The 25,694-nt window shown below is 36.5% G+C and overlaps 2 protein-coding genes across 5 annotated transcripts in view; both read right to left on the bottom strand.

The window, feature by feature from the left end:
• Positions 1-12,354: 12,354 nt before the first annotated feature.
• Positions 12,355-17,319, bottom strand: LOC148843560 (pyruvate dehydrogenase E1 component subunit beta-3, chloroplastic-like). 2 transcript variants are annotated; one of them, XM_088957825.1, is made up of 4 exons: positions 16,714-17,319; positions 16,452-16,555; positions 16,302-16,342; positions 12,355-13,500 (listed from the first exon to the last, which is right to left on the bottom strand). In XM_088957825.1, exons 1-4 carry the CDS (start codon positions 16,814-16,816, stop codon positions 12,528-12,530), a joined length of 1,221 nt encoding a protein of 406 aa, XP_088813951.1. In that variant the 5' UTR covers positions 16,817-17,319; the 3' UTR covers positions 12,355-12,527. The 2 variants fall into 2 exon arrangements, with proteins under 2 accessions (XP_088813951.1, XP_088813950.1); XM_088957824.1 differs by having other exon boundaries at positions 16,452-16,561; positions 16,714-17,148.
• A 2,140-nt stretch (positions 17,320-19,459) lies between these two features.
• Positions 19,460-25,694, bottom strand: part of SDG4 (SET domain group 4) — a 71,709-nt gene continuing 65,474 nt past the window's right edge. For all 3 annotated transcript variants that reach the window (XR_016103842.1, XM_088960010.1, XM_088960009.1), the window contains exon 12: positions 19,460-19,851. Coding sequence is in view for 1 of the 3 variants with exons in the window: in XM_088960009.1 (XP_088816135.1) it covers positions 19,665-19,851 (187 nt within the window). In the remaining 2 variants the exon portion in view is untranslated. The remainder of the gene's footprint in view (positions 19,852-25,694) is intronic.

The raw sequence follows: 25,694 nt of genomic DNA, 5'->3' as shown, positions 1-25,694 counted from the left end.
TCACTATTTATTAGAAATATGGCTTTCATGCGAGTTGATTAGTGGCGTCTAAGATATAATTTAGCGGCAGTTTAAAATCTGCCGGTTGCATTTTTAAGATACGTCACTAAAGATTTTTATAGGGGCATCTAAAAAATGCCACCATAAAAAACGCCAAAATAACCTGAATTAATTTGTTGTATTGAGGGACTAACGCCCATGGCTGTATTTGGAAGCGATATAAATCAAGATCCATATAAATATTTATGTTAGTTCGATTTTATTGGCATTTGGAAGGAGTATAAATCAAAATCGACATAAAATTCTACTTCGATTTAAATTTATTGGTGTTTGAATAGAGTGAATTTTATGTCATAAATCGATGTAAAACCTCGTCACATGTAAAGTCTTATATCGATTGTCGATGTAAAACTCGATCCTTTTTAAATTCACACTTTTCAGAATAACAGTCACTTTTTTAGGGTTCGGTGTAAAAACTCATTGATGTACTTTTACACCAATGATCATTCTTGGTGCAGCCCAACCCGTAATCCATCCGGCAAAACTGAACCAAGTACAAAATTTGTCGCGTCTGATTTAGAGTTGCATTGCAAACAAATAGAACCTAACTCTTATACATTGCCATCAAGTTCATACTTGCAAATACAGTCCAAGACCATGTGGGTAAGTAAGCCCAAGTTATATAAGCCAGTAAGAAATACTTGCATATAGGTTTTTAAGTAAATCATAGCTAGCATATAGAAAGCATGGATTTGATTACTCAGAGGAAATTATGTATTGATGAAAGAAGCAAGGATTGGTCTATTTGCAAGCATTAACGAGCTATTTATCTTTTTAACATACCACATCAAAGATCTTCTACTTGGATTATAGGGACAGATTAGATCTGTGTTGGATTGTCCTGGCGGTTATTTGTAGGAAGATCTCTACTACCGCCCAAAATTCCTTGGGGTGCATGGTGTTATAGCTAGTATGGTGACTGGTATTGATGTAAGACTTTATGTAACTTTCAAGGCAGTTGTTACTCTTAGGGTCAGAGATGAATTCTTTCTTGGTTTGACTCTCTAGGCATTGACTCAAGATGGTCGATCAATTGACCTTTGGTTGAGATGGCCATCGGCACCAGTGGATCGACCGTTAGGATGTTGATCGCCAACTAGTTGCCTCAAGTTGTGCATCTCATCGAGTAGGATGGTGATCTGTTCCATTAGTGACTAGAATTGCTCTTGGGTGATCTGAGTTTGAGGAGGCAATGAAGAGTTCTGCCTAGAAGGATAGTGGATCTTCGATTTAGAGTTTATACCTATCGATCATTCCCACAAACAACACCAATTGATGTTACTGAATTTGACAATGAGAGTAAATTAGGGACATTGGGAGTTGAGATTGGCCTAATATCCTTAATTAACAATACAAGAAAATGTCAGAAGCCCCAAATAATGGTATCAGGGAAAAATACTCTAACGGTCAAGTTAGCTGAGATAAGAGGCCAAGGTGGGAGCAAAAACAAGAGTGGCAGAGTGCGTAAGAGAGTACTTATCGTTTCTCATCCTTTTTATAGGTGACCTCAATTAAATGTGGTATTAAAGGGGTTTTATAACAGCTCCTTAAGTTGGCTTACAATGACTACATGGTCCAGCGTTACACTGACATTTAGTGATCCCAAGCATTCAACTAAGGTTGTAACGGTCACAAGGATATCACCATTAATATAGGGACCTATCATTTCTTGTCCTATTTATAGGCGAGCCTCTATTAAATGCAGTATTAAATATAAAAAAATATATATATTAAGGGTGATCACCGGTGGTCCAAGCCAGGCCCGGGATGAGCTTGGAACCAATGATAAGGCCTTTAAGGTAGGCCTGAATTTGGCCCAAGCCCGACATACGGTCCCGAGCTGGGTTTAAGAGTTTTTCGGGCCTAACAAGTAATGACTTTGGGCCCATGATATCAAAAAATAAAATTTAATTTTTTTAAAATTTTTTAAATTAAATAATACATAAATTGGACTTGACTAGGCTTTAGGCCTATGGCGCAAAAAATAAGGCATGAGCCTCATTTTATTGTTAGACTTGATTTGATTTGGGCTATCTATTCGTTTATAGATAAAGACAAGGCCTTCATTCCCATTCTTGTGCAATGTAGGATTTGGGACAACACTATATAATTAGTGCAACCATTGAGTCATTGACTATTTTCCTAAGTCCCAAATTGCTTAAGAAATGAGAATGAAGGCTTTGCATTCACCTATATTATCCCTTGCATAGGATAGGACAATTCTCAATCCTGAATTGACTCAAGTGTTGACATATGTATTGGTACGTTTCAACTCATAAATATTTATTTATATATATTGCGGGCCAGGCCGGGCCTAGGTTGGACTAGAAGTATTAGGCCTTGACACTATTATTGTGGTCTCAATTTGTTTGCTTCAGTGCATTTAGGGCCACTAAGAATCTTGTTTCTCCACTTAATCAACTTACCTGATGATACAATTTACCATCTAACGTTTAATACTTTAATTGTCCTTGAATATCTATATCTGGGGGAATGCAACAAAAACGGTAATATCAATATCCATATCACATCTAGGAACCTTAAGAACATACATATTTGTGAACATATATGGTGGTGTTCTGACTCTTCTATGAAAATTGATGCTCCAAATCTGATTATGTTAACATTTGAAAGTGCTTTGCCAAGGGGATAATATAATATTTAGGATGTATCATCTCTCTTGAGAGTAAGATTCGGTCTTGTAGAAGATCTATATCATAAGAAGTGCAACTTTACTGAATTTAAAGTAGGAAAGCTTCTTGGTGAACATCATGTTAAAAGAGCTCACAGTTAGGGGTGTCAATTGGACTGGATTTGGTCCAATCTAGTCCAGTCCAATGTGAATCCATTACAAATGGACCTGGTCCAATCCAGTCCAATGAATATTTTGGACTGGTCTAGAGAGTGTCCAATCTGTTCAAATTCCTGTTAATTAATTTAGATTGGTTTCAACTCAAACCTGGTCCATTGACACTTATGTTTTATTTTCTATCAATGGATCAGATATTGGTTCAATCCAATATAAATTCATTATATATGGACCAGGTCCAATCCAATATATCATATTGGTCCGTCCAATCCATCCAAATTCAATGTCTTATTGATCCGTCTAATCCATCCAAATAGACTTTGATTTGGACAGAATCCAATACAAAACCGGTCCATTGACATCCCTACTCACAGTGGTAGGTAAATGCCTTTAGGTATGGACATCTAGATCTCCTTTTGATTTGTAACTTATTTAATGCATGATGAATGGTTGTTTAAGTAGCCAAAAATTTGACATTTTTCCTAATTATTACTTATATTCACAAGGAATTTGGATGCATAAGTTATTTGGTTTTAAGCAGCACCCCCAAGTTGTTGAAGTGCATTATCCAAAATGAAGTCATTGCCTTAGCTCTACTTTAAATGATTCTCTTGTGAATCAAAATCCATGATGTTATGCAATCATGGCGGCAAGCCAAATTGAATTGTAGTCATTTTTGTTCTATGTCCTCTAAATAAAGAAACCAGTAGTGATCTAAAAGAAGAAAATAAAAGAGTTGCAATTTCTAACTCATAAAGTTTATTCTGTTGTCTTTTCAATATGTTTTTTTTTTCATAGGTTTTCTATATCAGAGAGGTACAGAGTTTGGATCATCTTTCTGCCCTGTTCACTTTTTAGTAAGTTACTTATCTGGGTAAATGCACTTACCAGGTTAAGTCTTTCCTGAGAAACACTTACTCAGGTAAGTGCATTTACCCATGTTCTTTTATTTCCCATATAAATAAGGTAATGATCATTTTAACCACAAAAATCTATTATTAAAAGGGTCATTTTTCTCTCATTCAAATGTTAATAACTTTTCCCCAAATGAGAAAGTTATTTACCCACTTAAGAGATGGGTATCATTTATTCGGGTAAGTGATGCCCAAGAAAATAAACTTTTCTTAATCCCCACATAAATATGAAAAAAAGACATGGAATTCTTGATCAATGAGAATCAAAATCCCATTGACCAACCTAATATCACATTTCTAGAGCTGAAGATATATACCGTTGAAAAATGAGACCTACAATTCCGTACTGGGTACCGGACGGATTCTGATATTATACCGAACCATGATTTCATGAAAGAGAGTACTGGAAGTGGAATTCACAGGAGCTTATTTTCTTTTCCCTTCAGAACATAAGACTATCAAGATAAATAACTGTTTAACATTTGCTAGGGGTCGCATAAAAGCACATAAATTTTGAAACCCTGGATCATAAAGTTGAACTTGTAAGGTTTTTGTTGAGAAGCTGCAAGGTTTTAGAGAGAATTATTATTAGCAAAGGTAATTGTAATGATGTGGATGAGCGCAGATTTGAGCTATTGTTAAAAAAAAGTAACCCGCAACCTTTCGCCAATAAATGGCACACTAAGAAAAGTCAAATAGTCAATTATATTTGTATCTTTGAAAGAGATGCCTCAGAATTGATGACTTATGAAACTTCTAATCATCTTTTGATCAGATACATTTCGAAGTAAAATGGTTAATCTCTCTAACATTTATCCCAAAGACACAAAAGCACCACCAACCGGTGTTGATGATATGGCTAAGGTTGTGTTTGGTAGTATGGCCACTTCTACTTGTAATGTCTTATATTAATGAATATAAATTTTTGAGAAATTGTCTTGTCACATCACATCAAAGAACCACCTTCACTAAAAAAAATATAGTCATTGTATTAGTTATTGACATTTATAGTATAAACACTAAATTTGACATTTCTTCAAGAAGTAACAATAGTATCCAATGTTGTATTGATAACTCAAAGCATTTGTGGTAGAAAAAAAAAATGTTCTCATAAAATTTGTATTGACCAACCTAAAGCGTTGCAAGAGAAAGTGACAATGGATTGTGGGTATCAATCATTTTGGTAAATTTGTTTGAGATCCACTTTAATAAGCATGGAAAACTATTCAGAGGAGTTGTACATATCTTCTTGAACAATCAAGTGTTTGCCAGGTCTCTGATCTTGAGAGGAATTACCATTGCTTTTACCTGCTTTGTGCAGCACCACCATAGGTACCCCCATGTCCTAAGTTGGTCTTATACCTGCTAATGATGCATAGTTCAACTAAATGATAATGTACCTAAAATATGCCAAATTAATGACCAGATAAAATTGATGGTCCCTCATAAGATGTAAAGAGGTTCAAGCTTGGGGACCCAAGGACATTCCACTATCTAAACCAAATAAACTGTTATGAGCAAATGTATGATGCAGGGAGTATTTGGAGACCAGAGATGACATGGATATTTTAAAGAAGAACAAGTACTATGTAGGAAAAGAAATAAAAAATAAAACGAATGATGTCATGATATATTTGAATTAATTATAAAATAAAAAGAAAATTTAAAGTTTCCTAAAAATAAAATCGACTTTTTTTCAAGTCAAATAGGTCAATACATGATGTCATAGTTATATAATTAATACTGAAAAATATATAAAAATAAAAATATTAAAAACAAAAAGTATGTAGTATATTTATCATAGTAAGCAAAAATAGAATATGATAAATAAGAAATATTTTTATTGACAATGAAAATAAAATGCAAAATTTAAATCCACCAACACGTTATGCTTTGATTATTTATCTTTTTTAATGGATTCTGAAGAAAATATAGAAATTATCATTATTATCTGAGATAATTACCGTGTACAACGCATGTACATGTTTATTACTTAAATTTTAAATTTTTAAGTAAAATACCCACTTTCCTCCGTCAACCTGGAGGACTCCATATAACGGATTCAGTATCATGCGAATATGGTTTCTCCCTTTTTCTTTTTTACTTTAAAAATTAAATTTGCCTGCCAAATCCAGGTTTCTTTTTTATGTATTATTTTTCTTGAAGTACATAAGTTCTCTTGACATCTGGCCATTTCCCTGCGTTTTCATTGAACAATTCTGGTCATCCACCCTATTTGAATTTGAGTCGGTTCTGGATTGGGCCATATCGCTTTTGGGGAACAACAAAGTAAAATTTATGTCAATCGCTGTGGCTATAAATATTGTACAAACTAAGGTTTTTAAAACTGAATCGGACAATGAACCGGTTAGGGTCTAGTACTCGGGTCAAATAATCCAATCTTTTGAATCGAATAGACAGTCTATTCTAATGAAAAAATAAAAATTAAAAAAATAATAAAAAATGGTCAAACCGTTGGATGGTTTAAATGGTTTGACTGCCTAGTTAACGGTTTATTGACCAAATCAACGATTTTTTGACAAAATAATGATTCTACGGTAAAATGAAACCTGTCACCGGTTCCCAATTTTTCCGGTCCAACCGTCCAGTCCGATCTAGTTTTAAAAACCATGATACAAACAATTAAAGGAATACAATTTAATTCATGAAAGTTTTATATATCAAAGTTGTACCATACAATTCTTGGAAAAATAATGAAAAAATAATAAATAGATTCCAACAGAACCCCACTGCACAAGGGAAATTAATAGATTCAATAGAAAAATATCCATATAAGTTCTCTATATGTATTGGGCAACACAGTCGCAGAAGAATTTCACAAACCATAAAACAAGTATCCCGGCAGCTGAAAGCACAATGGTCAACATAAGGTCTGAACCATAATTCTGCTCAAGCAAAAGATCAAACGCTTTACTCATAAAGGCCGTGGCATAGGATCTGTCATTCTCGACTGGTACTCCACCATCGTACTGTGGGAACCAGATAGTCTGGAAAGCAGGATCAAAGAAGTCCTCCACGCCATGAACGATCACATGCCCATCATTGTACAGACTCCAGTGCGAGATTTTGACGCCGTTGATAGAACCGTGTCCGTTCACCGATGTGACCACAAGTGGTTGCCCAGGAAGGAGGGTGTCGACCTTGGACCAGTGCAGCTGCGATGTCTCCAAAACCTCTCTGTCTAGCTTTGCCAGTGCAACGTGGTTGAGGAGGGTCAAGGGAGGTCCTGCGTACTTGAAGTTGGGGGACATGAATGCTTTGTCAGAAGGGCAGAATATGGTGAGAGTCTTGATATCTTTGTTGTTGAAGAATTCATAAGTTGGGATCAGGTTGCTGAGAGCTAGTTCAAGAGTCATGGACATGGTGAGGTAATTTGAATCAGAGAGAGCTTTCTTTATCTTCTCTACTGGTATTGCTTGGGCGTCATGAGCAGCAGTTGGAGTATCATCAGCCTTGGTTGGTAAGAGAAAGAAGCATGAAAGCAATAGAAGGAGCAATAAGGAGGAGAATTGAAACTTAGGAGCCATTGGATTAGAGACCAAACAATGGAAATTGAAGATAATCGTCAAGAGAAACTGATCACTACTGAACAACAAGAAGAAGAAAGCCCAATCAAAATCGAAGGAAAGCGAATAGGGTTGGGAGGTATTTATAGGACAAAGGTTGAGAATAGAGTAATCCTAGTTGTATTTGGAAAGAGTTTAAGTTCTTGTCAAAATTCGATTAGCAGTGGTGAGTTCATCCAGACACGGATTTGGGTTCCGATTTACTTGTAACTTCAGTCTAAAACAAACTTTTATTTCTGCAAGATGCTTCCCCACGTTTTGAGTGTCGAGATTTGTTCCTCACAAATGGGCGTCTCACAGGGCACATCAACATCTTGTGAATATTCACTAATAAGTACCGGAAATGTTTCCAAATGCATGATAGGATATGCGTGTAAAGCGCCAGTGAGAAGCAAGGTGTGAGGAACAGATCTGATCTCACGTTTTGAGGGTCGTGTAAAAGAATACCAAGCCAGCAATTGCTACGTGTTGCACTTCTAGAAGAACAGATCAATTAGAAATCGAAGCAGTACATCAATCATGTATGACTTGAAACATGTCAAGATTGAGCTGAAGACGCATTGAATTAAAATAATAATAAAAAAACAGGTCTATTTAATTTTCATATGAGCATTCTGATTAATTTCCTAATTGGGTTTGCATCAGATCTCATCAGTTACGTTCAAAACCGGATTCAGTCGGTGCAAGGTCCGTTCCAACAACAGAATTTGGATATTGAATATCATTGACAAATCAAACCGAAAATCATTAAAATATTGTATTAATATTAATATTTTTATATTACATTACACAGGGAGTTAAAGGGGTGGCGTACAGAGCAAAGTCTATTGACCCTACCATGTCAATTAGGAGCTCAGATCTCAAAGCAAAAACTCTATACACATGGAATCCAGCGGCACATGGATAATATTTCCTGTACGTTTATATATTAAGTTTATAGGGAGATGTTCTCAGTATGCGGCTTGACTCCCATTTTAGAGTATATGCAAGAGTTTTTGGTCGTAGGGAATCCCGTCAGCCCATGGAAGCCTGCAGTTTGGACATATCTCTTCTATATATACCTTAAATTCATAAGGAGATGGTTCCCAATGCATTGTTGGATGCTAGCGCAAACCTAAATGCGAAGGCATGTGGTTTTGATCCTATGCCTCCATACTGGGGTTGAGTGACTATGTTAGGGCTGCAACTTGAGTGCTCCTAATCTCAGTCCAACCGACCCAATTGGAGCTTTTACTAGGCCTCAGGCTGGGTCTGACCTAAATTTGGATTGCACTTGGATTGAGATCTCAAGTAGCTAATCCAAACCTAACTTGATCCATTCTTTTTATTGGTAAGATCAAAGGGGGGAAGGGGGGGGGGTATATACAATAAAACACAAAGGAGGTTTGAGATATAGAAAGGAGGAGCGGGAAAGAGAGCTTGATGCACCATCAAATCTGCAACTTGGTTTACTTCGTAGGGGTAGGAGACACCACATTCCAACAAGTTAGCCAGCCTTGAGCATTCTGAATATGATAGTCTTCAGCTTTCAAGGAATATCAATCTTCTTCTTGAGGCAAGAGATGACAATGAGAGAATCACCTTCAATACATACATGGTAGTTCTTATAATTAAGAGCAATGTTATGGGTTTCCCAAGCCTCTACAAGAAAGCAATCAAACAATCTCCATCGGTCCTCCCTCCTAGAAGAATCAAAATTTATTTTAATAATGCCATCTCTTGGGAATTTCCACATAATTGATTTCCATGTTTTTAGGGCCTTTGCATTGCTAATCTTTGTCAATAGAGGAGAAACTTTCTTATAGGAACTTAAAGTTCTATCAATAATAATTGGTGGGGAATAACTTTTATTATTAAAAGGTTTCTCATTTCTATTTTTCCAGATAGACCAAAGAATGAGATTGCATTTTTCATATCACAAGGGCTTCTCAAGGTTATTCACCTCACTTAGGTTTGCCCACCAATCTTGGATAGATAGACCTCTGAATTTAAGGACCAAAACTTGGTTGGCCATGGTACACTTTCTGAAAAGCTTATGGGTAGTTTTAAGTATTTTACCCTGAGATGTATAATATAGCACTCCACTAAGTAGAAGGTTTCTAGTTCTATTGACGTTTTCTCATACTGGACTATTAAACCATTTTGGATAATGGGTCATAAGTTGGAAAATCCAACCAAGTAATTTGATTACTCGATTCATTTCAAATGAAAAATAGTAAAGATTAACAAATAAAAATAATGGGGAAATTTATGATGCAAAAAAGATATGATACAGGAAGAACTTTGACCAATCATCCCCCTCCTCAAATTTACGTAAGAGTTTAAATTGGATCCCCACATCAATCCTACAGCACATTCCAACTATACATCATGAATATATTTCATACTTGTATGTTGTCATTTATGGGGAGATAGATATTCCCAGCAAAATATTCTATGGAGAGCCAATCCAAATTCACAAGATAACGGTTCATTTTGGTTACAAGTTTTCCCATATCATGTCTTCTCCTTCAAGACAAGGATGCATGACTTAGCAAGGTGCCAATTGGTTGGCTAGCAAGGTCTCAAGCCAATTGTAATGAAGACTTGGGATCAAATCCTGATGGCTTCTGGGTTGGGGGCCAAGGAAGTTTATGGGTTTGGGGAATGAGCTACCGTTGTATCATTGGAGTGAAAAAGAATGCATGACTCTTTATAAAGATAGAACAATCAAACCAACTATGGGTGCAAATGCATCGGATCATGATCCGATCCAATCCGGTCCGATACATATCATATGGATTTATTTATATAAATATATATAATACATTCATATATATATATATATATATATGTTATTTATTATTTATAAATATTTATTTATATTGTATTTTTGTAAATTTGTTATATTATTTATTTTTTTATAAAAAACATGTATATATATGATGAAAATAATTAAAAAGATACTTGTATTTTTTGTTTTTCTTTATTTAAACTATTGTATTTATTTTTCTTTTAATTATTTATTAAGTTTTAAAGAAAACAAATTGGATCAGATTAGATCCAAATATCCGATTTCTCAATCAAATTCGAATTCAGATCCTTGTTTATCAAATTCGATCAGATCTTCAAATCAGATCGGATCTACAATTAACAGTGTCGGATAGAATTCGAATATACACTAATTTGAATCCGATCTGATCCTTTTGCATCCCTAAAACCAACTTTATTGCTAAACACATTAGTTTTAGGGAAGGTTACCAGGAGCCACATTGTAATATTGGGGTAGTGAAACTTAATGGTTTCAAACTTTCATTGCTTGTAATAACAAGGTACCTTTCAAAAATCAATACTCAAGTTATCTAGAACATGTGATGTCAAGTGTACCTTGAAAGATTTAAAAATTCCAAAACTATTGTTTTCTTGTTTCATGAGTCCATTTTCCATCTCTTTCATCAAGTCTCTAAAACCCTAGTTCCTAACCCTTTCTTTCCCATTTTCTTAGGGTTGAACGAACAAAGTTTTAAAGCAACCCAAAAATTTGCACATTAACTAAGTTCTTTTTTGTTATTTTGCAATTTTATTCTCTCGTATTTAAACTGAAAATGGGTCTTTTGGTAAATTTACCACTCACCACAATAAATTGGACTTGAGTGTCGATTTCTAAAAGTCTAAGATATCTCATTGTTGCAAGTAAAAGTTAAGACCCTTAAAGACTGTGTTCGGTTTCCCTACTTTTTCCTTCCTTTCCCTACCTTATATAGGTTTCCCTACCTTTCCCTACATTTTTCCTTCAAACCAAACATAGCCTAAGTATCACTACCCCCAAAGTGCAAGGTACTCCTTATAATTTTCACTTTATGTAGATATAAGCACAAATGTTTGAATGTCATTGGATCGGATTAGGGTACATCAAGATTCCATCAAGTTTTAAAGTAACCGAAATCAAATTGGTTTTGATCAATACTAGGCATGGATTCAGACAAGCATACACCATTTAAATAGGTTAGGCAATTTTTGGCACATTGGTATATCAATATTAGGTATATCAAATCACCTAGAACATGTGATCAATACTAGGTATATCAATTTGGAGACCAAGAGATAACTTAATGTGACAATTTTTGGTACCTTGGTTCAATAATTCATAACAAGGGAGTGATTGAGGAGGATGCCACCCAAAGAATTAGAATAGGTTAGAAAAAATGGAGGGGTGCATCTGGACTTTTGTGTGATAGGAGAATAATAGTTAGATTAAAAGCAAAATCTATAAAAACAATTGTAAGACCAGCTATGTTGTATGGAGTATAGTGTTGGACAATCAAGAAACATGTTCAAAAAATGAGTGTGGCAAAAATGTGAATACTAAGATAAATGAATGAAAAAGCTAGAAAAGATAGGATCAAAATGGAGTCATCCATAAAAAAAAAAAAACTTAAGAATAGCTCGAATAGGTGATAAAATGAGAGAGAGTAGATTAAGAGGGTTTTGTCACATGCATGGAACACCGCCAACACAACAGCTCCAGTTAGAAGAAGTGGTTTGTGACAAGTGGAAGGGAATAGAAGAACTAGGACTAGACCAAAAGGACGTGGGTAGAAGTAATAAAAAATAATTTTAAATACTAATATTTCAAAAATGGATATGACTCTAAATAGAAGAGATTGGTGAAACAGGATTCATGTAGCCAACCCCATAAGGCTTGGATGATGATGATGATGATGATCAAGCAATTAGAACTATTCTGAGATTCGGCCCATCCAGAGGGAGTTCATTGTGGCATGTTTCGGTCAGATCAAGACTTAGAGGCATCCCTACGGATTCAGACCATAATATCATATACAATATTCCCTTCTGGATGATAGAAATAACTATAATATCAACTGTCAAGCATGTGTTTAATTTATCTTTTACACACGAAAGGCTGCAAAGCCATGGTTGTATCTTTTACCATGTAAAGTTGTACCGTTGATGAATTTATCTGATATAAAACAAGTGCAGCAAATTAAAATTGAAGTAAATGGCTTCAACCTAAAAAATAGTAATAGATGACAAACACAAAATCTTTGACAGAACGTCAAACTCACTGAAAACAATGCCATGAAAAAGTTGCAGAAATAGAAAATATCAGTTCAAACATACAAAATCTCCTAAGCCTAAACTTTGCTGCAGCTTAGACTACCGACAGAGTTGTTCAACAGCAGTCACAATCTGGGCAGGCTGAACCACAGTCCACTCCTCCAATGTTCCAGCATATGGGGTTGGTACATCTTGTGATGAGAGGCAAACAACTGGTGCATCCAAGTAATCATGGAAATTCTCGTTGATGGCAGCCGTAAGGCTGGCACCGATACCACCTGTTCGCATGCACTCTTCCACGATCAGTACACGGTGTGTCTTCTTCACTGAATTTCCAATCGTGTATAGATCAAACGGCTTCAATGATCTGATATCAATAACCTCAGGGTCATATCCCTTGTTCACCAGTGTCTTTGCAGCCTGCATCACATGGTACCTCATACGAGAATAAGTAAGCATAGTAACATGTTCACCAGGCCTCACCATCTCAGCTTCCTCCAGAGACAGAACATACTCTTCATCTGGTATTCTCTCCTTGAGATTGTAGAGGAGCACATGTTCAAACAATATCACTGGGTTCTCACTCCGGATAGCTGCCTTCATTAAGCCCTTGGCGTTGTAAGGGGTTGAGCAGGCAACCATCTGGATCCCAGGGATTGACTGGAAATATGACTCTAGTCGTTGAGAGTGCTCTGCCCCAAGCTGACGTCCAACACCTCCAGGCCCACGGATGACAATTGGGATTTTGAACTGACCACCTGAGGTGTAGTGAAGCATGCCACAGTTGTTGGAGATCTGGTTGAATGCCAGGAGAAGGAAGCCCATGTTCATGCCCTCAACAATTGGCCTGAGGCCTGTCATTGCAGCCCCAACAGCCATACCAGTGAATGAGTTCTCAGCAATGGGAGTGTCCAGCACCCTGAGATCCCCATACTTCTTGGCTAGGCCCTTGGTCACCTTATATGAGCCTCCATAGTGACCCACATCCTCCCCCATGACACAGACTCGAGGATCTCTGTCCATCTCTTCTTCCAGACCTTCTCGAAGGGCCTCAAATAGCAAAAGCTCATGCCTGGTGATACAAAAGTGAAATACCATCATGCACAGTTGCAACAGGTAATATCAGACAAGGATAAATAACAAATATAATGCAACATAATATAATTGGGATCATTCCATTAGCCTGGCATACAATATACCAGTGTCTCCTAGTTAAGTTTCTACTAAATCATTGAAGTAGCAACAAAAGTATGAGAAGGAATCATTTAATCACAACGAATACATGCTATGATTCATGTGTAAAAAATGTCCTATTCTTTTTGGTTCTTTCCCCACATACAACACTCACATCATTAGCTGGAGCACCAGGCGGGGAAGGTATATTTTCATAATCTCCTCGAACCTTAAACTTGCTTAATAATCTCTTTTCTTGCCAGAACCCATTGTGGAAAACAAGGTGGCTCATTCCACTCAACCACTTAATCTCCAAAGAGAGAGAGTGCTTCATGTTCCAATCATTAGGTTGATGAACGCACCCATTGGGGGATTACACTAACCATTTCTTTTTCCAACTTTGGATCCTCAATTTCTCAATAACTCGATTTGGACCATTATAGATGGAGTACATGACATGATGCAGATGAAATTTTTTAGATAGCAGATAAAACTATTTCTCTTAAAAATCTTCTTAGGTTTCTCTTATTTTCTTTCTGTTGGAAAAGAAAGGATTAATTTTTGAAAAGTGATGTTGACATCCTTAGACATCTATTTCAAGTTGTCACAAGCATTGATTTGACATCCTTCTGCCTGCAACAAACCTTCTGGGATACAACTTATCCAAACAATTCGAGAACTGAAGTTCAATGATGGCACCATCTCATGGGCTAGAACATAGTTAACTTTTAGATGGCTTGTATAAGAAAGATATTGATTCAAGCATAGAAAGCTGAAGCCTAGTTCTTTTAATGTTATAGTCATTCTTCAATGGGATTGCCTCTATCACGTAGTACATGGCTCAAACAATGTTACAAGAATCTCCAACAATCTTTCTGTTTTGAATTTGCAAATCCACAGCCAACTGGTCTACTGCTCTGGGACCACATACTTCTGCTACATCATTTGATGAGGTCTGAACGGGTAATACTATTGCTGTAACAAACCTTCTGCCTGGATCCAAACACACATAACCAGAACCTTCTTTCTTCTCTTGTATCATGGCTGCACCAAAGTAATCTTCCCAACCTGCAGTTTGAGCTTTGACTGTTCACTAATGATCTTTTTATAGTATTCTGAGAAATTTTATCTTAGAAGTGTTCTTCATAAAGAATGTTCCTCTCTTATGAATTCAAGCGAACCCTACATTTTTTTATCAGTCAAGCGAGTCCTACACTTTTGCTTGCAAGAGTATTTTATTAATAAGAGTATAACTTATAAACTAATGTATCATATGTTTAGCCACATAGTTGGTTCCACTGCCCAGACAATAGGTGCTTTACAACTTTCCAATGGACAACTATAGGCCCATAAGATGTGAAACCCTGCATATAAAAAATCACACACGCTCTCTTCTAAAACTTGTAATAGTCCATAGTACTAGGGTAAAATACTGATACAAGGTGGGCTATAGGATCAACATGGACTGCAGGATTGGACAGGTGACCAATCCAGTGGATGACTTGGACTAGTCACATCATCCATCAACACTAAAAAGGGCAGAATAGGAAAGGTCATATGCATATATAAATATATTCAAACTGGATTTTCTTTTCAAACTACTTTTTTTTTTCTGTTATGTCATCTAAAGGAAATCAATACACCAGAGACAAAATTAAGATACTGAGCATCAAACAGAAGACTCTCTTCATAGGATTAAACAGAAACAATTCCCAGGTTTCAGGTTCAGAAAACAAATATTCAAATTCCAAAATGAGTGACTGTGTTTACAGAATTCCTTGGAAAAAAATCTATCTTCAATTGAGTGTTTTGGGCACAACTGTAATCTGTACCATGTTTATAATTCTGGTGAGACTCTCTTCTGTTGTATAACGTTCCCCTATTATAATGAAATCCTGCTATTGATAAAAAAAAATCCTATGGTGCATTGATTATTTAAATTCCTAATAGTGTTATCAATGTAGTGAGGCAATGACTAGTCGATGAAGAAAAGATACGTTCTATCACAAATATTTAAAATAAGAGCATGAGTATAACTATGTGATTGACTAGGTTGACTAGTTGTTAATTAACTAGTCGGTCTAGTTAATGCATAGTTGTCATAGGTGACCACATTGACTTCTCAATGAACACAAAAGCTATGAATATAGAGAGGGGTGCAATGAAAGACTTGGACTCTACATCCGTTAAACCTTGTATTTTCAAACCCCAATTCATAATCAAAGGATTCTAAAGCAAAAAAAAAAAAAAAAAAAACTTGGACTGATCAACAGAACTATAGATTAGTAACAACCTTTGAAAAGACTGAGTAGCATTGGAGTTTCTGTAACAATATTATGAAGCTAAAACTAGTTGCATCAAAATATAACACAAAGAATAATTCCTTACTTATCAAGAAAAATAAAATAGAAAAGAAAAGGAACAAATCACAATCTCAATAACTCTCTAGTTCTTCACAGGTTAATAAATAAATTCCCTTTTGGACTGGAAAATGCAATGTCAAGTCCTTGTAATATAACGTGACCAACTCTCAACCTTGGCTAACAAACATATCACAGCCAATGCTTATCAATTTAAATAAAATAGACAAATCCCATACCCCCAGTTCATTTGTGGTAAGAAGAATACAGCGTCAAAAAGGAGAAATGAAAAATAAAAAACAATTTTCACAACAAGAAATAGTATAAAAGAATAGTTTACCCTCCAGTCTTAGATGCTGTAGAAGCCGCAGACTTTTCAGCCTTCGCGTAAACAAGAAACAGATTGAAACGTCATCAGTAACAAAGACCCATTTTTTTATAAAAATCCAAAAGAAATAGCTAGGACAATAGATTAGTCGAGATATTTAACTGCAACAGCATTAGCAACCAATCGGCCAGCACTGCGAACTCTGGCATTAGAAACAGGAACCACCTTTGCATCAGATCCGTCAACCAGAAAACCTCCCTTCCGCTCTGAAACTTAGAAAAATGAAATACCCAGATCCGGATTAAAGATGAATAGAAAAAGAAAAAAGGAATTTTCAGGAGATGTTCGAAACGCCCACTTCCATATGGAATGCGAAATCAATAAGTAATTGAGAAAAAAAAAAACAGAGAGAGTGGGATCAAACCTGGAAGAGATTTGAGGGAGGGGAGCTGAATTCCCTTAGGAACGAAATCAGAGGATGATGACAGAACTGAGGTCGCCACTATACCCTTCAAAATCGCTGCCATTTCTGTAACTAGGAAGAGAAGGGATGATTGGAGATCTTGTATACAACAAATGGAAGAAGGAGAAGACAGGAGGGAAGAGCCAACGGTGTTGCTGGCCACCGCTCTCGGCTCTCTTGGTTTTGGGTGACTCTCACTCTCTTACTTGGCTGCTGACCCAAATTAAATGGACTTCCTTCCAACTATCATCTTTGGTTCTATCGCCTCCGCTCCATTAGTCTCTTTCTATATTTTCTTGTTTGGCCTTCTCTCTCTCTCTTCGTGTTTGACCATCATTTTGCCGTTGGCCAGCTATACTTACCATGGAAAAAATTCGGATGTATAATGGCTGTCACAGGGCTCTCCCTGCCTCACACGTTCATCTAATAGTAAAAATTACACTGCACTCCACTTCAAAATTTTAAATTCCATTTTAAACCTAAAAATAATTCAAAATTTTAAATACTCCATCTATAACATTAATATTCGCCTGTGTATTGCCATCAATTTCGAACAGCACCAACCTCAACTGTACAATGAAACTAAGATTTCTTAGAGTGACTGAACAATAAAAATCCCTAGTCTATATATAAAGATGTCAGTGAATCAGGTTAGGTGGTCGATCCACAATGACTCGATTCTAATGGGTTAGGATCGGGTTGGGTTGAACTTAATTGGGTTTTTAGTCAAGTTCAGGTTGAAGCGAACACATGCTGAATCTGGCATTGACATTTACAATGCAACATTGAAACATACAAGTACACTCATTTTTTTCTGATTGAAGTTGCATTGATCGGTTTTTTTTTTATCATTTTGGTATTGCATTGATCGGGTTCAAGTTGGACCAAATCCGAAATTGGCATCCCTATAAATATGTAATAGTAACAGCGCCGCATAATAATATATAATGAAACCAGTTAAAAAATATTTATATTTTTTGCTTTTCTTTATATAAAATGTTAAGGGTTTTTAATAACTAATTAATATTTTTAGAATTTTAATCAGATTGAATCATATTTGGATATCTAACATTCTTAATAAATTTAGATTCAAATCATCATTTATAAGATGTGATTCGATCCATTTGCATCTACATATCAACTGCCGGTGGCTCAATTGATAGAATCTCTAACTCATTATAGCGGATAATCGGGATCAAAATCCCTGTGCTAGTAGGGTTGGGAATGCTGAAAGCATGACTGTATCCATGTCATGGAGAGAGCTCTTAGCTGAAGCTGTCTAACGTGGAACAGTCTTAACCAAATTTATTCACGCACATGAGCTGATGGGCTGACGACTTGACAGACACCACGTGATGATGTGTTTACAATTACAACATTTTTTTAACGAAATTACAAGTATAACTTGATTGGCTCAGTATCCTCCATCTCACATAGGCGGGCGTAGACGAATCTAAAGCTCAGTTAAGGAGTACAAATACAAAATATAACATCTTGTGTTCTACATATTTGTATTTGCACTCCTTCCGAATTATGCTTAACCTTGTATTTTGTAATCTTTTGTATGTATTTGTACTGTATATATTTATATTTGTATTCATAGATATCTAACATAAATCTCTACAATCCTACTCGTAATAAAGGGTCAATCATAATAACCCATTTGTAAAATCTTTACACAAGGCCAACATATTATAATGCTGTGGCGTATAATGATTGGACCAGCATCTACAGTTAATAAAGGATCCGATAAGTTTGATTAGTGTCATGATTCATAGAGAGTGAGACAGTTGGGACAGTTGGAAGGATTCAAATTAGGTTTGTGGACATAATAATAGAAGATTTCATTTTCTGAATTAATGGCCTTGGGACAAGACCCATCCTATTTGATCTTTATTTCGATAGAAACTATATAGCGGACGGTCCATAATGGGGCCTTTATCTTTTTCTATCTTTCCATCCAACCAAATATGATCCACAACTTTGGTGTCCTAATATCAATCATATGATCCTTTTGTCTTTCAAATGTTGGACCATCCCAATCATGTTACTGGTGTACCGGATCAACCCAAAGGTCTAAATTATCAAAGTAATCTCATAAGATTAATGAATTATTAATCCCAACCATCCAACTGATGTACCAAGATTTCAATTCATTTGGGTCATCCAAAAAAAATCAATCCAAGAGCCTATGCTATCAAAGTGATCCTTAAGATTAATGAATTAATTGTGGCCATCTGATTATCCGAGTATCTACGATTAATGCATGAAATTTCAGGAAAGAAACAGAAAGCTATGTAAATGATGTATAAAAGAACATCACATCCAGATGTAAAAGTCTACCCAAATGGGGTATAAAACTAATGTTTCCATATCTTATGTCCCTGCCGCTTCACTTTAGGCAGCTCTACTCTTGTCGGCAGATAGCCCCCGCCTACCATGACAGTTTTCACTTTGTTCCAAGTATCCCTTTCCATGACAATTTTCACCCTGCTCTAGGTAGTCCTCCCAAGTAGTTCTCTCCATGATTTATGATAAGATGTTGAGATGTGGTGGTAGGTTCTGATACCATTTGTTGCATAACTACTACACCAAATGGCTGTCAAGCCAAGCCATTTTAACCTTTTAGGACTGTAAGAGACCAGGCGCACTAGAAAGGAGGTTTTACCAAACATTCTTGAAAAGGAAAAAGATCTTGACAAAACAATTTTGTTGTGTAATGCACCATTTTTAACAGGAAAAAAATGTTCACAAAATTTTTAACAGGAAAATTTTGCATTTGAGGCAATATGAAAAGAAGAAAATCGACAATGACACACAACACTTTTTTATTGGAATTTGCTTGCATTGGCAAACAAGTTGATATAGAACATGAATAACCCAAAATAAACAAATCACATAAAAATTACAAATCACTGATGCATAATTGCCAAATACCTCATTGATGATCTTCTGCGCTTGGAGCCCCAACATAAATCAACTTTATAGATCTTTCTCTTTGTTTCAATGAAGCCTTCAATCTTTCTCTTGGTCCCAAGGAATCCTTGGCAATTTGGAGCACCACAATAGCATTCAACTTTGGGTCCAAAGTGCACAAATCTACAGAAAGAAAACCATGTCATTGTTTATTTTCACTTCCAATTTAAGAAGCTTGAAGCAAAGAAAATCTCATTATTTAGAAGCCCTATCAAACCAAATATATCGAACCAAAGGTGTATATCATTCTCAATAACAGGACTCTGGTCTTTTGAAGATCAAAAGATGAAAAAGGAAATAGTCAAATTAATCCTTGGAAGAGGTGTTCAAAACCACACATACTAGCAAGAGTTAACCCAATTCATCAAGGATTGAAATAGTGGTACCCTAAAAAACTTAAAATATTAAATGAGACGTCAAAAATCAACATTTGATCACTTTCCCTAGAAATCTGCATTCATAATCATTGTATGAAAGCTCTTACATATGAAAAATACTATTGATTTGAATGATCTTCAATATGCTATACATATTAAGACCTGTAGTAAGTCTTGTCCTGAATTAGTGTGAAAAGAGGAGAGAACAAGGAGTAGAGATCACCGGAAATAATGATACCTTTTTTTTGAAATATGAATTACTACTATACCCCAAATGTATCTTTCTATTGAGAGACTAACACTACTCCAATAGTCCCTCTCAAGTGAACACTAAACGGCTTGCCTAGAAATAATGTAATATTGCCGGCAAGATAACCAATTGATCTGCCATAGCTTTTTTCAAACAAAGCAGCTTGAAGATTCTGGCAATGGCAACTAACACTTACACCACGCCCATAGAAATCCAACCAGTTCAATTGCATTCATAGGGGCACTTTTGGCTCTTACCACAAGACAAATCTTTAACTGGTTAGATGGCCTGGACATTACCAACACAGTATTTATAGAGGCCTACATCTCTTACCCAAGACACAACCTATCATCAAATCCACCTCTCAACACATTTTCAACCATAGAACTACACTACCAACTTAATGGAGATTAATTCATAAATACGCCAATAAAAGAAACACTCTACCAAAAAATTCAAATTATCAAAGAAAGAGACCTAATAGATGTTTATCTCCTCATTGGTGTGCTCTCTGTAAGGCTGATGGTGAGTCCGGTTACCACTTATTAATTTCCTGTCAATTTGCAAAATGTATTTAGGAATGGTTCACTTTTTTTTTTTTTCTTTTGGATGCAGTTGGAATTCCCCCTGAATGTGCAAAGCCTATTTACTTCTTCCTCCTTCAGCTGGCTAACAAAAAGAGGAAAGGTTATGTGGAGATGTGTTAGGGCTGCTGTATGCTGGTCTATTTGGGAGGAAAGAAACTTAAGAACTTTTTCTGATAAGAAGAGAATTCTAGAAAGTGGCATAGAAGTGATCCACATAAGGGCAATACACTGGCTGAAATATTTGCAGATGTTCACAGACTTCTCAGTTGATGATCTGTTACAAAATTGGAAGGAAGTTGCTAAGTCAGTCCCATATAAGTTGACTTCAAGTCCATCATGGAATCCTCCCCCTTATGGCTTCATCAAACTGAATTTTTTTGGTAGCAGTTTGGGAAACCCAGGGCCATCTGGCATTGGGGAAGTGTTAAGGAATGAACAAGGGAATATAATAGCCTTGTTTTCTGGTCCAATAGGAGTTGAGACTCCCTTAGGACCAAGGTAATGGTGGTCATGGAAGGTGATTCTAAGATAGTAGTGGGTGGGTTAAAAGAAGACAAGATTGGAGTCTGGAACTACAACAATGAGAAGAGGAAGTTTAAGTGGTTGACTAAGGACGTTGATTTAATGTATTTGGGTAAAGAGAAGTGCCAACTCCTTCGCCAATGGATTATCTAGGCAACAGGTGCATAGGGATGCTACTTTCTGGGCTCATTTGTAACTGGTTTTTCTCTCCTTGATTGTTTATTCTGAAACGTCGGAGAGCTAAGATGTTTTATCTCCCCAAATCTGTATTCTAATCTCTTATTTTAATGAAATGCTTCCTGCTATTGATCAAATACCCCATAGAAACTGAAAGAGGGGTAGACATATAACCCAGTCTAATAACATAAACCTGAAGTGACCCAAGTTCTGAAATAGCAATCAGGGGTCATGTAACAAATCATGAGAGCAGCATGAGCACATATAAATGGCTGACAACTGGACAACTGACTGGCATAGCAACCTCCGAACTTGCACTGATGTGGCATAACTGCCTAACAGATAGAAGATCTGGAGGGAGGGAGGAAAGAGAGAGAGAGAAGCTAGATAAAAGGGACCTTGAAACCTTCCATCCTCTTCCACCAGCTGACTCAAGCCAATCCTCAGGCCTTTCACATCCACTGCCACCATAACCCCCTTTTACAAAGTACAAGAACAACTAAAAGTAAATTGCCTTAAGACAAAAACCTAGAGTCATTTAGGCATTTTATCAAACATGTATGAAGCGCATTGAGTCCTGAAGCGCATTTAAGATAATTCAATGAGTATCTGTAATGCAACATGCATCACCAAAAAGTGTGACCACAAATGAAGAACCACTTCTTGTCATTTAAGATTCAGAAATGAAGCTTCACCTTCCTCCTAAAACCAAATAGAAACTTGAGTACCACTTGAAACAAGAGTACAAGACCAAGCTTAAAACTATGTCTGATTACTATTAATCAAAAAATAAATTAAAAAAAAAAAAAAACTGTCTGATCACTACAAAAGAGTTCATCAATCCCAAACAACTTTATTGAATGACCCTTGATCACCTCTTCACCAAAAAGGCCTAAACAAATGAATCTTGACCTACAATCAAGATATAAGAGGATAACTCCCAACAGGCACCAAAATAGAATGGGAGAAAAAAGAGCTGCTCTTAATTCTTCATAAAATCCAATAAAACATTAATCACTAGATCTAGAAATACTTTAGAAGCCTAGAAAAAAAGTCCTAACACAAGCTACATTCGATTTAGACATAAAAGCACCAGTTTCAAGAAAAGATTCTAGAACTGCTTTCTAGACAACAAAAAAATGCCTCAAAATTCTCCAAAAAACCTTAAAAGCCAGGCAATTCAAAAATGACAGCCAACAGAATATACTATTTAAAGTCTGTTCTTACTATTTATGTTAATTCTAATAATAACTAATTATAGTAATTTCTTTAGATACTATAGCCATCATCATCTAATATCTTTCCAACGTTATGAGTTCAGCTACATGAATCTTGTTCCACCATTCCTTTTGTTCAGTCCCAAACCATTGTTAAAGCCTTTAAATTATATCCCACTACTTAACACATCCTTTTTGGCTTGTCCCTATCTCTTCTAGCCCCTTGTAACAGATCACTTCTTCTGATTGGTTCTCTTCTAGACCCTTAAATCACTTATAGGAACTGATTATTTCTTTTGGATTTACCAAACCTTCTTAGTTGACCTACCCATTTTCACGTACATGAGCCACTCCTAGGTTCCTTCTAATAAAGTCATGCCTGGTTGTATCCTTTCTCAACATTCTTAGTACTACCACACATTTTTTTTTATGTCTTCCTTGACTGCCCAACACTCTGGTCTATACAAATATTGCTGTCCTAAAAACTGTTTTATAAAATTTTCCTTTTAGCCTAAGAAATATTTTCCTATCACATAATACTCTAGATACACCCCCCCCCCCATTTTGCTATTTTCTAGTAAAAACATGACTTGGCATCTATAGTAAATCAGATTTGATAGAAAGAATCACAAGAGGATAAACAGGGATTAGGAAGAGGGAAATCAAACTAGTAGTACTCAAGAGAAATATCAAAATGCCAAAGAATAAACATGAATTGAATGAAAGATAACTAGACCAATAACTAAGAATTGTTGAAGAAGAAATATAGATGCTGGAGAGAACAGATCTGAAATTAACTAACAAATCTGAAGACATCATCATAAATATCTCCATCATTGCCAAAGTCTTCTTGGTGCTCTTAATACCTTCTTGTCATGAATATGAATATGCAAGGAGAGAGAAAAGATAACAATGAGAAGAGTAGAGAAACTCTTCAGAGATGTCACTTTCAGTTGGGCTACTGCCCAACTCAGGTGTTCTTTGAGGGAACACAAATATCTCATTCATTTCTCCCTTCCAAAAGGGTTCCACTATATATAGATTTTATCACAAATCATAACAGCCTCTAATACTCTGATGCAGATCTTAATGGTTTCAGCTGATGTGGAGACGCTTTCTCCTAGCATATACTCGATCATATGATGGCCATGCACTTGGGTTTGTCTGCTGTGGTTCGAATATGATAGATTTGTCTCCATCTGGTAAAATAACACCCTCCAAATGGGCTTTGTCCTCAAGGACAATGGATAAAGCTGTAGTAAGGGTTTATAGGGTTCCCATGTGGCTTCCTCCCTAGATAGCCCGGTCCAAGCTACAAGTGCTTCCTAGACTATCTTCCGCCCTATTTTCAACCAACGGAGATCAAGAATGCTCTATGGCTAGGTAACAACATGGTCATCCTCTGAAAATTCTAGTAAGCAAGACACAACTGCTGAATTGAGACCTACGTATGGTAGAATGGCTGGAGGATCTTTCCCATAAAGAGCCTTGAAAGGAGTCATACCCACGGCTGAGTGAAATGACTGGCGATGATAGGTCTCCAAACACCTATTGAGTACCTTGGTCTGCCCATTTGATTGGGGATGATAGCTAGTGGTATGGTGTAGCCCCATCCACTGCAACCTGAAGTACTTGTTCCAAAACTGTCTGAGGAAGGTAGGATCTTAGTCCAAAATAATAGCTGTAGTACCATGTAATTTAGCAACATCCTTGACATATGCCTCTGCGACTTGGGCCACACTATAAGGGTGTGATAGTGCCACAAAATGAACATATTTTTCATTAGTCGTTCCACCACAACCATAATGACTGATTTTCCAAGAGTAATGGGTAACCCCGAAATGAAATCCATGAATACTTAATCTCATACCAAAGCTGGAATTGGAATGGGCTGAAAAGTGCCTGAGCTTCATACTTCTGTTGTTGGCACACTTGACAAGAAGCAATGTACTCCCGGATTTTGTTCTTCGTTGCTGGCAAGTAGAAGTGAGAAGCCAAATGGTAGTATGCTAGGGATGTATCATGGAATAACCTCAACAATTCTGGAATAAACCAGGATGTCAAAGGTATTACCATTTTGCCTTTGGAGAATAGAATCATATCCTTCACTGAATAATTTGGGTGGGAAGTGGGATCCTGGAGACATTGCATGCAAATCTAGGATAATCCTGGGTCCTCTTGGGCCTCAAGCTGGTCGAGAAGAGGGAAACTAGGCTTCAAGACTCCTATATGGCTCATTTCATGCATGAGAAAGAGAGAGAGAGAGAGAATCTTCCACCTTGTTGCTTGCGCCTAGTTTATATGACATAAACAAAGCCCATCAACTTGGTTAACCATTTCTATTGTCCAGTAGTATGTATGCATTGTTCCAGAAAGTGCTTCAAGATTCATTGGTTGGTTCTAATGGTAAACCATCAGCCTAGTAGATAAGCCTCCACTTTTGGACCACTAGGACGATGGCCATTAATTCTTTTTCATAAATGGACTTGGTTTGAGATTGAGGTGATAGAGCATGCCAAAGAAGGCCAGTCGTTGACCCCCATGCATGAGGACTATGCCCACCCCGCAGCCTGATGCATCACATTCAAGAATAAAATCCTTTGAGAAATCTAACAGTTCCAAGGCTGGTGGAGTACACAAGACCTATTTCAAATCATCAAAGGCCTGTTGGGCCTGTAGGGTCCACTTGAAAAAGTCTTTGTGCAGCAATTTAGTGAGGGGAGCGACTAACAACCCATAGCCTTTTATTAATCTCCAGTAATAACATATAAGGCCCAAAAACCCCCGCATTCCCTTTTGAGTTTTGGGTAGTGGAAAATCAAGCATGCAGGTGATC

The sequence above is a fragment of the Nelumbo lutea genome, chromosome 8, assembly GCF_056320005.1.
Source record: "Nelumbo lutea isolate HS-2025 chromosome 8, American lotus-T2T, whole genome shotgun sequence".
Lineage (NCBI taxonomy): Eukaryota > Viridiplantae > Streptophyta > Magnoliopsida > Proteales > Nelumbonaceae > Nelumbo > Nelumbo lutea.
The sequence above is the reverse complement of the archived record's forward strand: the minus strand, read 5'-3'. Positions and strand labels throughout refer to the sequence as shown.